Source organism: Cyprinus carpio, chromosome B8, assembly GCF_018340385.1.
Source record: "Cyprinus carpio isolate SPL01 chromosome B8, ASM1834038v1, whole genome shotgun sequence".
In the NCBI taxonomy this organism is placed as follows: Eukaryota; Metazoa; Chordata; class Actinopteri; order Cypriniformes; family Cyprinidae; genus Cyprinus; species Cyprinus carpio.
Window position 1 is genome coordinate 10,314,209 of NC_056604.1, and position 17,090 is coordinate 10,331,298.

At 35.5% G+C, this 17,090-nt stretch overlaps 2 protein-coding genes across 2 annotated transcripts; both read left to right on the forward strand.

The window, feature by feature from the left end:
- The first annotated feature begins 149 nt into the window (after window positions 1-149).
- Window positions 150-5,366, forward strand: ccdc181 (coiled-coil domain containing 181). The gene is made up of 6 exons (XM_042728964.1): window positions 150-474; window positions 1,477-1,595; window positions 2,622-3,519; window positions 3,643-3,773; window positions 4,146-4,303; window positions 4,409-5,366. Exons 2-6 carry the CDS (start codon window positions 1,494-1,496, stop codon window positions 4,578-4,580), a joined length of 1,461 nt encoding a protein of 486 aa, XP_042584898.1. The 5' UTR covers window positions 150-474; window positions 1,477-1,493; the 3' UTR covers window positions 4,581-5,366.
- Window positions 5,367-5,986: 620 nt separating this feature from the next.
- LOC109062726 (fibronectin type III and SPRY domain-containing protein 1) lies at window positions 5,987-17,066 on the forward strand. The gene is made up of 13 exons (XM_042728930.1): window positions 5,987-6,145; window positions 7,548-7,643; window positions 7,857-7,988; window positions 9,489-9,590; window positions 10,176-10,198; window positions 10,547-10,668; window positions 11,436-11,645; window positions 11,731-11,829; window positions 12,654-12,807; window positions 13,086-13,168; window positions 13,273-13,524; window positions 14,086-14,174; window positions 15,494-17,066. Exons 1-13 carry the CDS (start codon window positions 6,131-6,133, stop codon window positions 15,602-15,604), a joined length of 1,488 nt encoding a protein of 495 aa, XP_042584864.1. The 5' UTR covers window positions 5,987-6,130; the 3' UTR covers window positions 15,605-17,066.
- Window positions 17,067-17,090: the final 24 nt, after the last annotated feature.

Sequence of the window (17,090 nt, forward strand, 5' to 3'; positions counted from 1 at the left end):
AGCAAAACGTTACAGGCATGGTTGTAATTCTAGTATTACCAAAGCACATAATGTATACGGTGATCGGTTCTGAGTGGATTTTTTTGATTTCATAAAATTATTTTTGGTAGTAGTATTAATGATTTTTTTTCTTAAAGATTTTGCCAGACAAACCAAAGTATTCTTTGTTGTATCTTATTGTTTTTTCCACTAACTGTATCACAGATAAAATCTGGCTGGAAGTCTCTTCTACATTTACAAAGAGTCTGCGCATGCGCGCGCTGCCACGACAGGCCGTGTGTTGTGCGTCTCTATGGCAACAGCTGTTACATGCTACTTTGAAGCTGAGGCCAGCAGAGGATTAGAGCGACCTGCTCTCTAATGTACAGGTGCGCGTAGAGACTAGAGATCTCTTGAATAAATAGGACGGCTAATGAATTATCATTCATTATTTTTGCACTTAACGCGAGGCAACACCATACTAAAGTTTTTGAGGTAAGCTGCATACATTTTCAGGCGCGGGAAAGTAATACAACTGAATTCTAAAAGCAGACGATAGCTTAACTATATCATGCAATGACAAGACCACTAGGTTTTGTGTTGTAATATTAGCCTTAATGCTCGTTAAAATGTTATTTTATAACATATTATTTCACATTATAATTATTTAGGCATTGCAGTGCATTCAGTGGAATGGCCATATACAACATGAAATATGCAATAATCCGAAGTCTGAGTTTTTTTTATTGGACAGCCATGTAGAATAGTGTTACTTTAATTGTCACTGTAAACCAGTGTTATTTTAGCATCACTGAGATACTTTTATAGTTTTATAAATACTAAGAAATAGTTTTTGTTTTTATTATATTTGGTGTTTTCATTTTAGTCATTTAGATGCGTGTTTTTGTATTTTTAAGTTAGTTTTTATTTAGTTTTAGTTCTTTTTAATACATGAAGTTAAATCAAGTTGTTATATTTTAATTAACACATTTTTTAAAGGTTTTAGTTTTAGTTAACTATAATAACCTTTGCTCATTATGGATCAGTTGCTGCTCATTATGGATCAGTTTCCATGTCTACACTCCTGTGTTTCGCTTTTCTGAAACTCTCTGACATCTAATTTATGAGGCTCCAAGCTGTTTGAATGTAAAGCCATAATGCATTTAGACATTATTTATTACATAACCCTAGCTACATTCATGCCAACAAATCAACCAAGTGTGTTTTACATTTATGTGATATGTCTTTATGTCTCCTATATTATTGTAATTGCTTTTATGTAACTAAATTAAAGTGAGAATTAAGGATGATCAATAAATTGGTCAATAAAATCTAACATTTATTAATAATTGGCCGAATAGTTATTTCAAATAACTATACACATTTATAATCATTTACATTCAAAAATTTTACTTAAATACTTTTGCTTAAATTAAAATGGTTCCATTTGTTTGGAAACAGAAGGGAGATGTTTTTCTATGTGCTCCTGTGTCTTAGGAGAAAGTGAAGAGAAAATGAGTGATTCTGCAGTCCAGAACACTCCAGATGAGTATGAGGATGACTTTGAGAAAGACCTGGACTGGCTTATCAGTGAGGAGAGCAAGAGTGAGGAACAGGTAAGTGAGTGAATGTGCAATGATGGCAGAAACAGGTTCATATCTCTAAGACAGTCTTCTGGTGTGTGGTATTCCATTACACAGACGCAGGACCTGTATGTGTGAAATCAACCCCACTGACACAGATCCATACACACTTTCACTCACCCAGAGAACTATGTCTCATGGCACTGCATTATTCAACACATACTCTCTATGTATCTGATTCACCCTTTAGAAAACATGCTCTCCTTAAAGGGATAGTTCATCCAAAAATGAAAATTCTGCCGTCATTGATCCAAACCTCAATAAGTTTCTTTCTTCTGCTGAAAACAAAAGAAGATATTTTGAAGAATGTGGGTTTCTGGCCTCCATTGATTTCCATAGTATTTATTCCCCATGCTATGTTTGTCAATGGGGACCAGCAACTGTTTGATTACCCACATTCTATATATATTATATATATATATATATATATATATATATATATATATATATATATATAATATATATATATATATATTATATATATATATATATTAGGGCTGTCAAATGATTAATCATGATTAATCACATCCAAAAATAAAGTTTTGTTTACATAATATATTTATGTGTACAGGGTATATTTATTATGTATATATAAATACACACACATAAATTATATATTTAGAAAATATTTACATGTATATACATTTATATATTTATATTCTTATATTTTTATATTATATATAAATATATTTAATATATAAACATAAAATATTCTTCTTAAATATATACAGTGCATGTGTGTGTATTATATATACATAATAAATATACACAGTATACACACATATATTATGTAAACAAAACTTTTATTTTGGATGTGATAATCGTGATTAATCATTTTGACAGCCCTAATATATATATATGTATATATATATATATATATAAAATGAAAGAATCTTCTTTTTCGGGTAAACTACACCTTTAACACACCCAATGCCATACTCCTTTTACTGTGGTTTTCTCAAACTGAACACTTTCAGTTTTTAATTTTCTCCAACAAAGGATCCTGATGATGATGAGATTGAAGCTCAGATAGACAAAGAGCTTGAAGAAGATGTACACAAACACAAGGCTGAAATGGCTGATGAAGAAGCGGATGAAAGGTGGCCAACGCCCATGGAGCCATTAGAGGGTGAATTAGATCCTGACAGGGACGACCTTGTAACCTCTCCACATTTACAGAACGATGAAGACCTCGATGAAGAAAAGAAATATATTTTGGATAAGATTCAAGAGGCTAACAAACAACTTCAGGACCAGGATGCACCAGACCATGGCCGGCGCAGACGGCTGCAGTTTAAAGACACTCTGGTTGACCTGGTGGTGCCTGCACAAGAGTTTGACGCTCAAGAGAGCAATGGTGCCTCCTATAGGGACTTAGAGGAAGAGCAAGAGGTGTCCGGACAAATGCAGAGACTGAAGATCTCTCCCAAAGAGGAGAGCAGGATTGGAGAGCATGAAGATGAACATAATGCAGGAGCGAAGGAAGGACGGGTTTTGGTTGAAAAAGATGGAAAGTTTGATCTGGTGAGTCTAAAGGAGGTGGAAAGTCAAGGATTGCTTCCTCCCTTGCCAGTTGCAGACATTCAGCGAGCATCTTCACGGCAAAGTGAGTCTGGTCTCCATCTCGGCAAGAGTCCTGTCTCCTCACCAAGGCAAAATTCTAGCTCACCTTTCCCCCCTGGCACTGAGACTCTATACATCCCCAAACCTCCACCGAAGCACCGAAATAGACCCAGTTCTGCCAGACCATCCCAAAGGGGAGCATGGGTTCATGGCAACAAGCGCAGGGTCCAGTCTGCAAATGGAGCTCCTTCACATGCCACTTTCACTCTCTCACCACAGCAGAAAGAATTACTGGCCAAACTTCAGCAGCGGAGAGAGAGGCAAGAGAAAGAGGTGCGATGTGGTTTTAATAGCAGTTTCTATCGTAATGTATTATAAAAACTGATGGAATTTCGTGTTTTTGTTCTGTCCTCTTTTCTTTGTTTTTGTTTTTTTTTGGTTATTTTGTGGGGAAAAAATGGGATGAGGAAAAGAGGGGTAGAGGAGAATGAGATAGCCTTCCGATCATGGCTTATGAGGAAGAGAGAACAGCTGCTGGATGAGAGGAGAGTTCAGAAAGCCCAGGAAATGGAAAGGCTGAACTTCAGGGTATGTTCACCAGGGGGAGCCGTTTAACTAGTGATTGTGATGCAAGGCCCCTCCTGCATAAAACATGAAGGCCTTATATATAAAAATAATTACCTTTATAAAATATTATTTTATATTTTTATTATAATAGTTTTATACTTCTATTATTTGATCAGCTATTTGATCAGCTTCCAGCTATTACTCCAGACTTCAATGTCACATGTTTCTTGTTATTATAATAATAATATTTCTTATTTTTATCAGTGATGAAAACATTGTGCCACTAAATAGTGCATGGAAACCTGTGGCACATTTTCAAAATTCTTTCATTAATAGAACGTTCAAAAGAACAGCATTTATTTATAAAAAAAAAATAATTTGTCGTTATGCCAGAGAGACTGTGGTGATCCAGAAGAGGCCTTTAAAAATTGGCTCCAGAAAAAACAGGAACAGCAGTTCAAAGACAAGCAGATAGAGGAGATGAAGAGACTGGAAAAAGAGAGTGGCTTTTGCCTGCACAGCCGAGAGGAGAGTGAGAAGGCCTTCAGACAGTGAGTGCAGCACCATATATTGCTCTTCTCAAATCAGGAAACAGAGGGAGAATTGTATTTAAAACCAATGTGAAAGCATTTCCCTCTTGCTCTGTTGTACAACAGGTGGCTGAAACGAAAGCGTACAGAGAAAAGAGCAGAACAGCAGGCAGCTCGAGAGCGCTCACGCAGACTCATGCTGGAAGAGTGCAGAGCAAGACGCATGCATGACCTCCACTGCACTGTCAATGAGATCAAACCCTTTCGATTCAGTGACCCCTATGGATACCGCTACTGATCACCTCATAATATACACACGTGACCATTGTTACAACCAGGATCTGAACTGAAGCAATCACTGTGTTACTGCTTCAAGAGACACCTATTCATCTGTGTCTATGGTTACTGTTCTATTGAACTTCTCAAAGTTCTGTTGTCTCATCTCCACGATACAGTGGATGAAAGAACATGTGGTTAGGAACACAACAGGAGATCTCTTTTATTAATATTCCATTCATCCTTTTTCAATATACAGAGATCAAACAGGTGCTTGAGTAGATATCCCTGTTCCAACAGCTTTAGGCACTTAAAATAATTGCTACTCCAAGATGATTTAATGGAGTTTTGCGTAACTGCTGAATCACCAGATATTCTCATTTTTTGTTTAGCTGGCCATCCTGTAGTGTGCTACACAGCTACTGCAGTCTGCAGGAACAATATTAATGCAGCAGTTCAGGCCCGAAGCTACAGATCAATGATCTGTATGTGGGCAGTTGACATAAAATGCTTTGGAATAAGTCTATACTTTATCTAAAACTATTTTAAACAGCAATTCTTTAATCATTATTTTTTACATGCATCTTTTATGACCTCATTTTATCTGAGAAACTATGGAATATATTTACTTTTAAAATATATTTAATAATTACAGGATCATTAAAAAATCTAGGAAAGGCAGTACTGTTTTTAAAATAATGAAAACGTTAAAAAATAGATATACACTTTGCCTTATGCATTCATAGAGTTTGAAACTGAATGTTGATGAAAAGCTTATAGACAGGCATTATAAAGATTTTGGTCCTTGTCTGATGTGCATCTTTTTTTTTTTTTTTTTTCGTTTTAGATTGTTATATATTGATATTGTACTTAAGGGAAATGTTTCATATATTTACAGAAATCAAGACATCTAAAAATAAAAATCATTTTGAACATTATCATTAATCCCACAACAATCCCAAAACCCTCCTCAAAATAAATAAATAAATAAATCAAAAAAGCCTTGAAACATCATTGTATGCACACTACCGATCAAAGGTTTGGAATAATACAGTAAAATCAGTAATATGGTGAAATATTCTTACAATTTGCAAGAATGCAATTTATTTTTGTGATAGCAAAGGAGATTTTTTTTAGCAGCAATCACTGAAGTCTTCAGTGTCTCATGATCCTGCAGTTTTTTTAAACTTAATATTTGATCAAACAAATTCATCCCTAAGTTTAAGAGACTTCTTTCAAAAATGTAATTATTCCAAACTTTTGACATGTAGGCTATTTATTATTCAACATATTGAGACAAATATATTTTCAACATATGAGACATACCAGTGTTTACTGGCAACAAAGTTCACATTTAAGGTTCATATTACATGACATAACAGTGAACAAATTAGGAACCACATTACCCAGCATCCTCTTCGTGCGCCTGCGCAGAACTCATTTTGCCGCTAATGAGTTGTTGAGGGATGCAGTGCTCCATAGCAACATCAGTACCAGCGGAGGAGCGCTGTAGCGGACGACCTAGGATAAATATCCTGAGAATATCTGAAACAGGTGCTGCATGCGGACAGCATGGACGACCAGAAGGTAAGAAGCGACCGCCGTTACAGAGTAATTACAAACGACGCGCTTCTGATGAAAAAGAAAGAGGATGCTGCGTGAAAAGAGATACTAAAATACGAAATACCGTTAGCTTGTAGCTTTACTTGTCACGTCCTCCACCCATTGTGTTAGTGGATATGTGTCCTTATAAAGGGCAAAGTAACAACTTAGCACCGTTAGGATATGCACGGTATTTATATGCATGATGTAGGCCTGTTCGTGAAGATTTCCTTAAGTTGATCAACAGCAGCCAATGTGAATCTCCAGAAACCGCCCCGGTCCCGCACCTCTGTAACGCGGAACGAGTACGTTATTGTTTTCGAATATTCATTTCATGAAATGCTCTGAAGGGAGGAAATAATATTTTAGTATAGTCATAGATGAATATCCACAAGCCAGAGCAAATTTTAGTGCAGGACGACCCCAAACCGGCCTGTATTGTTACAAGCTTCTGGCTTCAGGGAGGCGCCCCGGATATAAAGCCGTTTCTGTGTGGCTCAACACCAGCGACTTAACACCAGTGCAAGTGTGCTGGATGAGAGGAGAATGAAACATGACATTTCTGCTCAACCCTGCATGAATTTCAGTAATATTAGCTCCCTCTCCTTCTAACGTGCTTTACAAGCCTGCACTTGACTCTCCACGAAACACTCAAAAATAGACAAGGAAACAATGACGTCGATGGGAAAGTATCATCTGAATGACATCTAACAAACTGTGTTTAAGGTGCACTCAGTATTTATTTATTTATTTGCTAACAAAATTCAATTATTTTCTGTTGTGAAAATAGCACTTTTGAGAATTAGTACAATTATTTTAGTCATATCAGTCTTCTGAATAAATCTGTTTATTCTTCATGAAGAGGGTTGCTTCCTCATTAACACAGGCATGTTAACCAGGCATCATTGAATTACTCAACAAATGCATTTTATATAGTTCTATTATTAGCTCAGAAAACATGTACAGTAAGCATAGTAATAAAGGTTTTACAGTTTGTTATATATTATATGTAATATTTTTAAAAGCATAAAACTGTAAAATTATAATTGCTCACATGTGATCTTTATATGTGATCAGCTTAAAAAACATGCACAGTAAGCAGAGTAATAAAAGCTTTAAAAGTGTTATATATAAATTCTGTATAATATTTATAATCTATATATACTCTTAAATTAAAGGCAATTTTACTTTTGTCACTTCTACTTCACAAAATGGCAACATAAAGCAATGATACAATTCTAATACTACTATAACAATGAATCTGCTTTGTGAGACAGGCCTCCATCTTTCACATGCAGCCATTGTCAACCTATTATTGTTTCAGTTAAGTTTGGGTTTTATATGACTCGTGTATGTGAATCAGAAATACATTCATTCACTGTTTCAGGAGTCACTGAGGAAGATTATCACTACGTTGGCTCTGAAGAATGAGGAAATCCAGAATTTCATCTGCTGTCTAAAGCAGAGTCTAGATAACCTAGAGGTAAACAACACAGCAGGCCTTCTGCTCTTTTTACTCACATAACTGTTTGATGAATGAGGAAATCTTTCTGTCAGCTCTCCACTGGCCCGAATATGTTGCAAAGCACAGTATTTGTCCAGACACATTTCACTAAACCAGCAATTTGCAACAGCAATAGAGTTTTAAGCTGGAAGAGACAATGCAACTTTAACTCTGCATTAATGGTGTTTGCAGGCGAATTCAAACCAAGTGCAGGAGGATCTGGAGTCAGAGTTTAGCTCTCTGCATGCCGTCCTGTATGAACTGAAAGAGGGCATGGTCACACGCATCAAGCAGGAAAGAGCCAGTCGCACATATGAGCTACAGGTGAGCGCACCATAAGGATGCCTAGTACAACGTAACAAATTCTACCTAAATTGATTTAAATGTTTTATATTTTCTAGACAGAATGATTAGATATATATCAGTTAAAGGCAGAGTGGGATAGCTCTTAGAGCTTATGCATGATTAGATGTGGCAATGTTAAGAAAAGGATAATAAGAAATCCTTTGAGGATTACAGTGTCTGTGTGTGTGTGTGTGTATAATCCAGACTGCATCCTTATATACCTGTACATACAAACAAAGCATTTTACAGCACACATTCCTCACGAGTAAACCTATCATTACCTGATTATTTACTTCCTTGGAAAAATATAATTTTTCTTGTGACTAAGTGTAAATATTTAGGTTCACCATTTTATCCACTCATGCTTTTCCATCAGTTTGTAGTTTTTATGTATTAAATGATATACGATTACCTATCAGAAACTAGTTGTTTTCCTTGATGATTAGTCTAATTTGTGGCTTAGCTACATCACCAAATTTGCAACTCTTCTCATTGATTGTAATTTGCTTTACATTTTGTTGTATTTTCCTCAGCTATATAATTATATAATTATTATAATTATAATATAATATAAAATTATACGTATAAAATGTATTATATTATAATCATTATTTAGTCACATCTGAAGCCCTGTGATCAAGAAAATAAATGTTTTTTGTTTGTTTGCATTTACACTGCTTTCCAAATTTTAGGGTCTGTAAGAGTTTTTAATGCTTTTTTAAAAAAAAAATATCTTATGCTCACCAAGGCTGCATTCATTTAATCAAAAATATAGTAGAACAGTAATATTGTACAATATTATTACAACTTAAAATAACACTTTACTATGTTAATATATGTAATTTATTCCTCTGATGGCAAAGCTGAATTTTCAACAGCCATTACTCCATACTTCAGTGTCACATGATATTTTAGAAATCATTCTAATATGAAACATTTCTTATTATTATCAAAGTTGACAACAGTTGTGCTGCTTAATATTCTTTGGAAACCATGATACGTTTTTTCAGGATTCTTGGCTGAATAGAAAGTTTTGGAACATTATACATTTCTTTACTGTCACTTTTGATCAATTTAATGCATCATTGCTGAATAGAAGTATTCATTCTTTTTAAAAAATAAATAAATACGTCTTTCAGACCCCAGACTTTTGAACAGTAGTGTACATCGCTTGCATGAAAACACATTTTGATTAAATGGCAATTACTAAAACAGGTAGCAAACAAATTGTAGTAAAGTAATCAAATCAAATGCAAATGAAGTTAAGCCTCTAGTACCAGGAAAAACAGCAGTATGCAAAATACAACAAAGCTACAACAATTTAGCATACTGCTAGATAAGTTGATAAGACTACCAAAAGTCCATAAGTTGTTATAGTCACTATAGATGAGTAGAGTTATCTAAAGCTGCCTTTAGTAAACTTCAACCAGATTATGTACTTGTCAAATGATATTATGAATGTTGTGACGGTCTTTTCAGAGTCAGCTGAGCGCATGCACCAAAGCCCTAGAGAGCTCAGAGGAGCTGCTGGAATTAGCCAATCAGACGCTCTGCTCCCCTGAGAATGACAGCTTCAATCAGGTACCGCCCACTTGGAATGTTTACAACACTGTTACAAGTAAATGACTCATTTATTTACACTTAAAGGGCTCCTATTATGCTCCTTTTTACAAGATATACTGTAAATCTCAGGTGTCCTTAGAATGTGTCTGAAGTTTGACCTCCAGATATCACAATCGAGGCGTTTGAGGTAGTTCAGAAACAGCGCTTGCTGATATAGAGAAAATAACTCCCTTTCAAGAGGACTTTACGCACTAAAGGAAGTTGAAAGTGTAAAAAGCATAATAATAGGACCCCTTTAATGACTTTACAGTGTTTCAACCAATTACCTTTTTAAATACATATTTGAATGAAATTATATTTGTACAGTTGCTTTTAAGTTAATAATAAATAATTATTTGATTGTTTGTTTACAACCTTTTGGAACTGCTGTTGTTGCTTTCTCTAACAAAGTGTAAAATTGTGTCAGCTGCTGCTAGCTTTTCCTGCTAACACATGCTGGTATGACTGATGTATTGTGTTTTGTTGAGACTCAGTGAGACTCAGTTCTCTCGCTACCTATCTCTCTCTGTCCCTTCTTCTTTTTCTCTCTCCTCTCTGCTGCAGGCGGCCAAAGAGATAAAGGATAGGTACTGTACAGATGTCCATACTTAGATCTTCGATTGAGTTCAATGCACAGTGTAGAACATCTTCAAACACTCCTCCCCTGAAAGTTCATTCATTTTATCATTAACTCATTTTTAACAAAATTCTAGGTATATTTATTAGTCAAATTTGGCTCATTTTCATTTCGTCTGACTGCCCAGGTGTGTGTGTGTGTGTGTGTGTGTATATGCATGGAGTGGTTTACTGTGCCCTCATTGACGTTTACCTTCATGACATTCCCACATTCCTGTTCTCAGTCTGTCAGATGAGTTTTATTGTCTTTATTGTAGACTGACTGTAAGTGTTTATTGTGGGTCTGTGTGTGTGTGCAGTGTGACTATGGCTCCGGCATTTCGCCTGTCTCTGAAAGCAAAGGCCAGTGACAGTATGAATCACATGATGGTGGACTTCACTCAGGAAAGAAATATGCTACAGGCCATCAAATTTCTTCCAGGTCGGTGTAACATCTATAATGAAATGTCATAAATGGTTTAAGCAAAGCCCAGTTGATAGATTTCTGCCTGCTTTGCATGTGAACGGTTTTATTGGTGTGTGCAGTATCAATCTATCTGATGGTGTAACAGCTTTGACCTCTAAAACAGATAAATATAATACTTTCAAAATTCCACATAAATGCTGACAGATTTTCTTGTAAAGTGTTCAAACTGGTTTCTGTTGTACATGTAAACACACTATGTTTTTAATTGCACAAGTAATCCCTGAGGCTGGGTTATAGGAAGGTATTAATGATAACATTAAATCTGATTTAATTTTAAATTAATTAATGAACTAATTAGAAGTTATAATAATTGCATTAAAATTAATATAATAATTTATAAACATTTAATAACTTTAATAATTTCAGAATTCCCATATATAACCATGGCACAGTTTTAAGAAAATCTGACAATAAAAAAAAAAAAAAAATGTGTCACAAGTGTACTTCCAGTGTAAGTAGATTATATTTTACATTTTTATGACTTCATTATCTCTCTTTTACTGGATCATATTAAATAAGTTATAAGAAGTTATAATAATATAAAATAATAAAAATAGATATACTTAAATGAATGAACGTTATTTACATTTTGAATGACAAGAATTTCAGAATTTCCATGTCTCATGTATCAGATTATTGGGACTCATCAAAATTTTAGGCTTTGTCTGGTATCTCTGAACAAAGGTCTCTGGTATCAGATATCTCTGTTCCTCTCACATCAGTGCCTGCCACACCAGAAATTCACTTGGCTGAATGCCAGGTGTTTGATAACACAGTCACAGTGGTGTGGACCTTACCTGAACCCGACTCCAAAATCGAGCACTACATCCTGGAATATCGGAGAACCAATCATGACGGTCCTCCTCGGGCTCGAGAAGACTACCCCTGGATGGTGGTGGAAGGGATAAAAGAGACTGAGTACACACTCACGAGTACGTGCTGATGTTTGGTTTGCTTCTTACCTTTTCTTGAGTAAATTTAGATAAAGTTGTGACCATGATGCCATTTGTTTTTCAGACCTTCGTTTTGACACGCGTTACATGACCTTTAGAGTGAAGGCATGCAATAAAGCGGTGGCGGGTGAATTCTCAGAGCCGGTTACTCTAGAAACACATGGTAAGTTCAGAGGGTAATGAGGCATAAAGTTTCTTCTCTGCACAGAGAGAAGAGTCTAACAAAAGTTACAAAGCACTATCACTACTAAACGGTCTGTTAAAGCCTGATTTAGAGAACACTGCTGTAGTATGTCTGCCCTTTTGTGAAATACAATTTACGGCTGTCAATTTAATGTTAATCTATGTTAATTAATGTTAATTTAGTGCAATTAATTTTAAAATAACAGTAATAATATAGATTGAATATTATGCCTTTTCAATGCATAATATATTTTTTTAAATGTCTATGTGATTAATTTTGATTTAATTTGATTAATTGGCCTATCATGTAATTTCAATTAAAAAAATTATGGAAATATACAGGGCTGCACAATTAATTAGAATAAAGTGAAAATACAATACACAATTACCAAATCACAAAAGGCTGTTTTTAATATAATAAATATAAGCACTACGTGGTGCAAAGTTAAGCATAAGCACCGTTCTTTCACATACCAGCGGCTACTTATGAATAATAATATAATAATCGTTTTCTTTTACAGTATAGCAGTACAATTACAATTCAGTGTAAAAAAAATAGTTTAATTGAACTGAAATGACAATTTCTTTCTTTTTTCTTTTATTTTCAGAAAATACAAAAGTAATATTTCTTATTTTGTGTAAGATTTCTTTTGGGAAAAATAATAGTAATAATAATAATTATTATTATTCTCATATAGTCATCTTGATCATTTTTTTTACCTCATGCAGCCATAGGAGATTATTTGGGAAGTGTTGAAAACATGTAAAACATGACCTTTAACTCTCCCTCTCATTTGCTTCCAGCATTCGTCTTTAAACTTGATGCAGGTTCAGCCCATCAGAACCTGAAGGTGGAGGATCTCAGTGTGGAATGGGACAGCAGCGGTGGGAAGGTAGCTGTCCAGGACATCCGTAAGGAAAAGAACAGGACCAGCTCTCCTATGCATTCTCCTGCCAGGTCAGAGTCACACCTACTATTTTAAGACACTTACAAAGTACTGTACACTGACAGGATTGCCACTACACAGCTGTTTTAGTTAAACAAATTTGTTGATTGCTTCTCATAGCTGGCTATAATAGACAGAAAGCAGATGGCCAGCATGGCCTATTAACACATGCTGTCATTGGCTAAAACATTTGTTTGCCAAAAGCAGCCTTTTGCTGAAATGTTTACCCAGCCTTAAGCCAGATAAATTGCTCTGCTTGTCACATCTTATATTTTTTTTCCTCCCTCAGGACAGCCATGATGTCCCCCAAAAGAGCTCCATCTGCTAGAGTGGGCCGAGACCGCTTCACAGCCGAGTCCTACACTGTCTTAGGTAAGTCAAATCAATAATGATTGCAATCAGCTACAAAACACTGAAGAACCATCAACTTTGAGAGTGTTTATTTAAAAACTCCCCAAATTCTCTTCAATGTCCAGGAGACACCATGATCGATGCAGGCCAGTATTACTGGGAGGTACGGTATGATAAGGAGAGTAAGGCGTTTGCAGCAGGAGTCGCTTTGCGGTCTCTAGGTCGCTTTGATCAGCTGGGGAAGAGTAACGCTTCCTGGTGCATCCACCTTAACAACTGGCTTCAGCAGAGCCTCACAGCCAAGCACAATAATAAAGCCAGAACACTGGACTGCCCCATTCCCGACCGCATCGGCATTTACTGCAACTACGAAGAAGGTGAGTTAAACTATAAATATGACAAAATGAGTAAAATAGTGCCACAGTTAATGCTGAAGCTAACTTGTTAGCTGTGGTAAAAGCAAATGGATGATGTTGCCTGTGTGAGAACCGACGGGTTGCAGCAGTCACAGATTGTATATTTAATATAGTGGTTGACAGATATATTGCTAAGGTCAGTATTTGGCTTTTTTTGGCTTTTTTTATTGTTGTTTTTCTGTTTGTGTCAGACTTTTATTTTGACTGTCAGGACTTTTGTGCGAACAAATAGTCACTATTTTTCTTTATTTGTAAAAAAAAAAAAAAAACTTAAATGTGATTAGAGAATCACTTAGTTGCTCTATAGAGTATAAATGTGTTTATTTTGCACTTATTTTCCCATCAGGTTTTTCATTTTTTTTTTTTTTATTCTCACTTTTTTATTTAGTGAATAATACTGTAGGTAAAATTAACAAATTTCATTGCAGCATGTCATTTGTATCTTTAAATTAAATTAAGTAGAATGATATTGTATGTCTTTACATACAATATGTAACACTTGTTTTTCCTCTCCCTTTTCAGGCACATTGTCTTTTTACAACTCCAGAACCAAAGCTCTCCTTCATACATTCAGAACCAAGTTCCAGCAGCCTGTTATACCAGCCTTTATGGTAAGATATAATACTGTTCACTTTGTATGAACAATTAAATCACACATAAATTAGGGATATTTTGAACATACTATGTGGCAATAATTAAACTGCAGAGACGTGTGTCAGAGTCCTTTGCGTAAGATGCATTCTTTCATTCAAAAGCATCTAGATGGAGTGAAATGGAATAGAACAGAATGTAGGTCTATTTTTAACTCGAGTTGACAACATCATTAAAATGCACGGTCATGGAACAAGATGCTGAAAAAAAAAAAAAAAAACGCAAGTCACAACATGTTTGTCTGGATATGTGCAAGTAAGATGTATGTAAGAGCAGTGCTTCAAATCAAGCGAGACGTATGTCTTAATATTTTTGTGTGGATATGTAAAATTCTACATTTATTCATTTACTTACACAGTACAAAGTTTCAAGCATAAACTAGACTAAAGCACAATCTACCTAACTGACTGAAAAGTTTTTCTGTTTGGGTGATAAATGTCAGAAGTGGGACTTTTATTTTGACAGTGCTGTGACTAAAATATATTTAGCTTTTTTGTAGGACAAAACCTGAAAACCTTTTTTGGCTAAAAGCCTGAAATAATTTTTGCTATATTTTCCCTGTTTTATTCTACAACAAAATACGTCAGTAGTACACCCCTGCAAGTTTTTAAAGTGGACAACACACGCACACAATTTCACCCAATCTCATGTTAATCTTGAGTACCTATAGAGTAGTATTGCGTCCTCCAAAGAGTCTATAGTTTTTTCATATTTATAAAATAACTGAAAGGATGGGAACTAACAAACATACTTGCGAAACTCAGTTGCTTCCCCCAGAAAATCAAACTGCATGCACTGTTCATTTAACGCTGGGTTCTTTGTGGAGCTGAACAAAGTTATCTTTCCCTTACAATCAAAAACACGCTACTTTGGTGACATTCTTCTTGAGTGCTGTCGACACTATTGATGGGCATGTTTTCACTCTGGGTGACGTGCGTGTGCGTACTCTTCCAGGAGAAGTGTGCATACAAGGAATTACGCCCTTCATGATGTCATAAAAACTTTTTATACGAAATTTATACAAACCCGGAAGGAAACGGGTTTTTTAAACTTTAGACAACCCCCCCCCCCCCCCCCAAAAAAAAAAACATTTACTTGTCTTGAAAAAGGCAGTTAAGAAGTAGCTAAATGGTGTCATCACACCAAACAGGAAAACTCAACAACTCACTAGTACACCTTTAGTGCACTCAAAAACTATTCTAACTAAAACTTTCAGATAAAATGTTTTTTTTTAAATAAAGATGGCGGTGACGTTGAAACTCTCTTTCGCCCCCTGTAGGTGTGGAATGGGAGTTTCTCAGTGCAGACGGGCCTCCAGGTACCCAGCATTGTGCTGAGCGGTCAGAAGCGAAACAGTAATACAAGCAGCTCTAATGCCAGCCTTACTTAAATCACACTTCACTCTAGAACTGCTACACATACGCACAGGTTTGGAGAACACCTGGCAACCCTTACACAAGCCTGGGGGCTCTTCCTATCATCAGTATGTCTTGCCAGCCCAAGGGGAGAGCTGCTCTAGATTGCTTTCCTCATTCCTTTTAGCTCACCGATCCGGATCCTGTGCCTTTCAGTGTCCTGAATTCAGACATGATGGGGTATTACTCTAATTCAACATGCAAAGAGCTTTACTAGCCTTGAGTTCATGTGTATTTCACTAGGGCCAAAAGTTTTTTTTTTTTTTTTTTTTTTTAGCATTTGTTCATTCAAATCACAGTATCTGAGCCACATTTGAACAGTTATTTCAATGCAACAGCAGCATGTTGGTGTTATTGTTTGAAATCTCAGTCGAAACTGTATTATATTTACACACTGAATGTCTTTAATAATATGCCTCGAATTCTGCTACAGTAGCTGCTTCCGTATACTTTTTAAACTTACAGTTAGTATCAGAGTAGCACAATAATCTTAAGCTAAAATGCCTTTTATAGAATGTATTAATTCAGCAGTTCCAGCATCTGAGGAGGAAGGAGGCGGGTTTAACAAACCTTTTGGTTGAGCACGATCAATGATGTGTGTGTATGTGTGTGTGTCCATGTTTATGATCTGTCACCCAGAAAGGTACTTTCCAGTGTTCTTGATGCAAATACTTACCAAACTTGACTTTTTTGTATGCCTGCTGTAATGACATTACAGATGACAGAAGACTCTGCCACATTGCTGTTCTCTGAAAAGGGATAGTTCACCCAAAAATGAAAATTCTGTTTTTCCAAACATTTTAGTTTTGGTGGAATGCAAAATATATTTGAATAAAGCTGGAGCTTTCAAGTTTAATAAAGGATATAAAAGCATGTGAATTGTCATAAAAGTACTCTCTATATTCCAAAGTTTCTGAAGACATTTGATAGTTTTGGGTAAGAAACTGCAATTTAAGTCAATAGTGATTAATAATCTTCCTTTTCAGTCAACTGTTTTTCAGTGAAACATTTGAACTCAGAACCAAATCAATCTAATTCATGGCTGATTCATTGAATGAAGTTGACTCAAAAGAATGATTCATTCATAAATAAGACATTGCTACTACTTACATTAAGAGAGCAAGAAAGAGAAAAATACAATTCAGACTAAGCAGTCAAATACCTTCAAAAGATTTTTATGCTGCTTTTGAATTCCTTTTAAAGCTTGAGAGCTCCACATGCTACTTGCGTTAGAAAAGAAAGTCATACAGTTTTAGAACAACATTGAGTGTGTGTAAAAAATGACAGAATTTTTATTGTTGGCTAATCTAATATAATCTGCAATGCTTTTAGTCAAACACCTGAACATTTTAAACATTATGTCTGAAACTAAAGTCAACCTGTAAAATCGTGCTGTTACACTACCTGTTACGTCAATAAAACAAATGCCAAACATACTTATTGTCTTGCAAATTCACACAA

Excerpts from the sequence above, each read along its gene's own strand:
- ccdc181 (XM_042728964.1), top strand. The coding sequence starts at position 1,494 with ATGAGTGATTCTGCAGTCCAGAACACTCCAGATGAGTATGAGGATGAC. Across the intron at positions 3,774-4,145 it reads TGGAAAGGCTGAACTTCAGG|AGAGACTGTGGTGATCCAGA; the intron begins GTATGTTCACCA and ends TCGTTATGCCAG. Across the intron at positions 4,304-4,408 it reads AGTGAGAAGGCCTTCAGACA|GTGGCTGAAACGAAAGCGTA; the intron begins GTGAGTGCAGCA and ends GTTGTACAACAG.
- LOC109062726 (XM_042728930.1), top strand. Across the intron at positions 7,989-9,488 it reads GTCGCACATATGAGCTACAG|AGTCAGCTGAGCGCATGCAC; the intron begins GTGAGCGCACCA and ends CGGTCTTTTCAG. Across the intron at positions 10,669-11,435 it reads GGCCATCAAATTTCTTCCAG|TGCCTGCCACACCAGAAATT; the intron begins GTCGGTGTAACA and ends CTCTCACATCAG.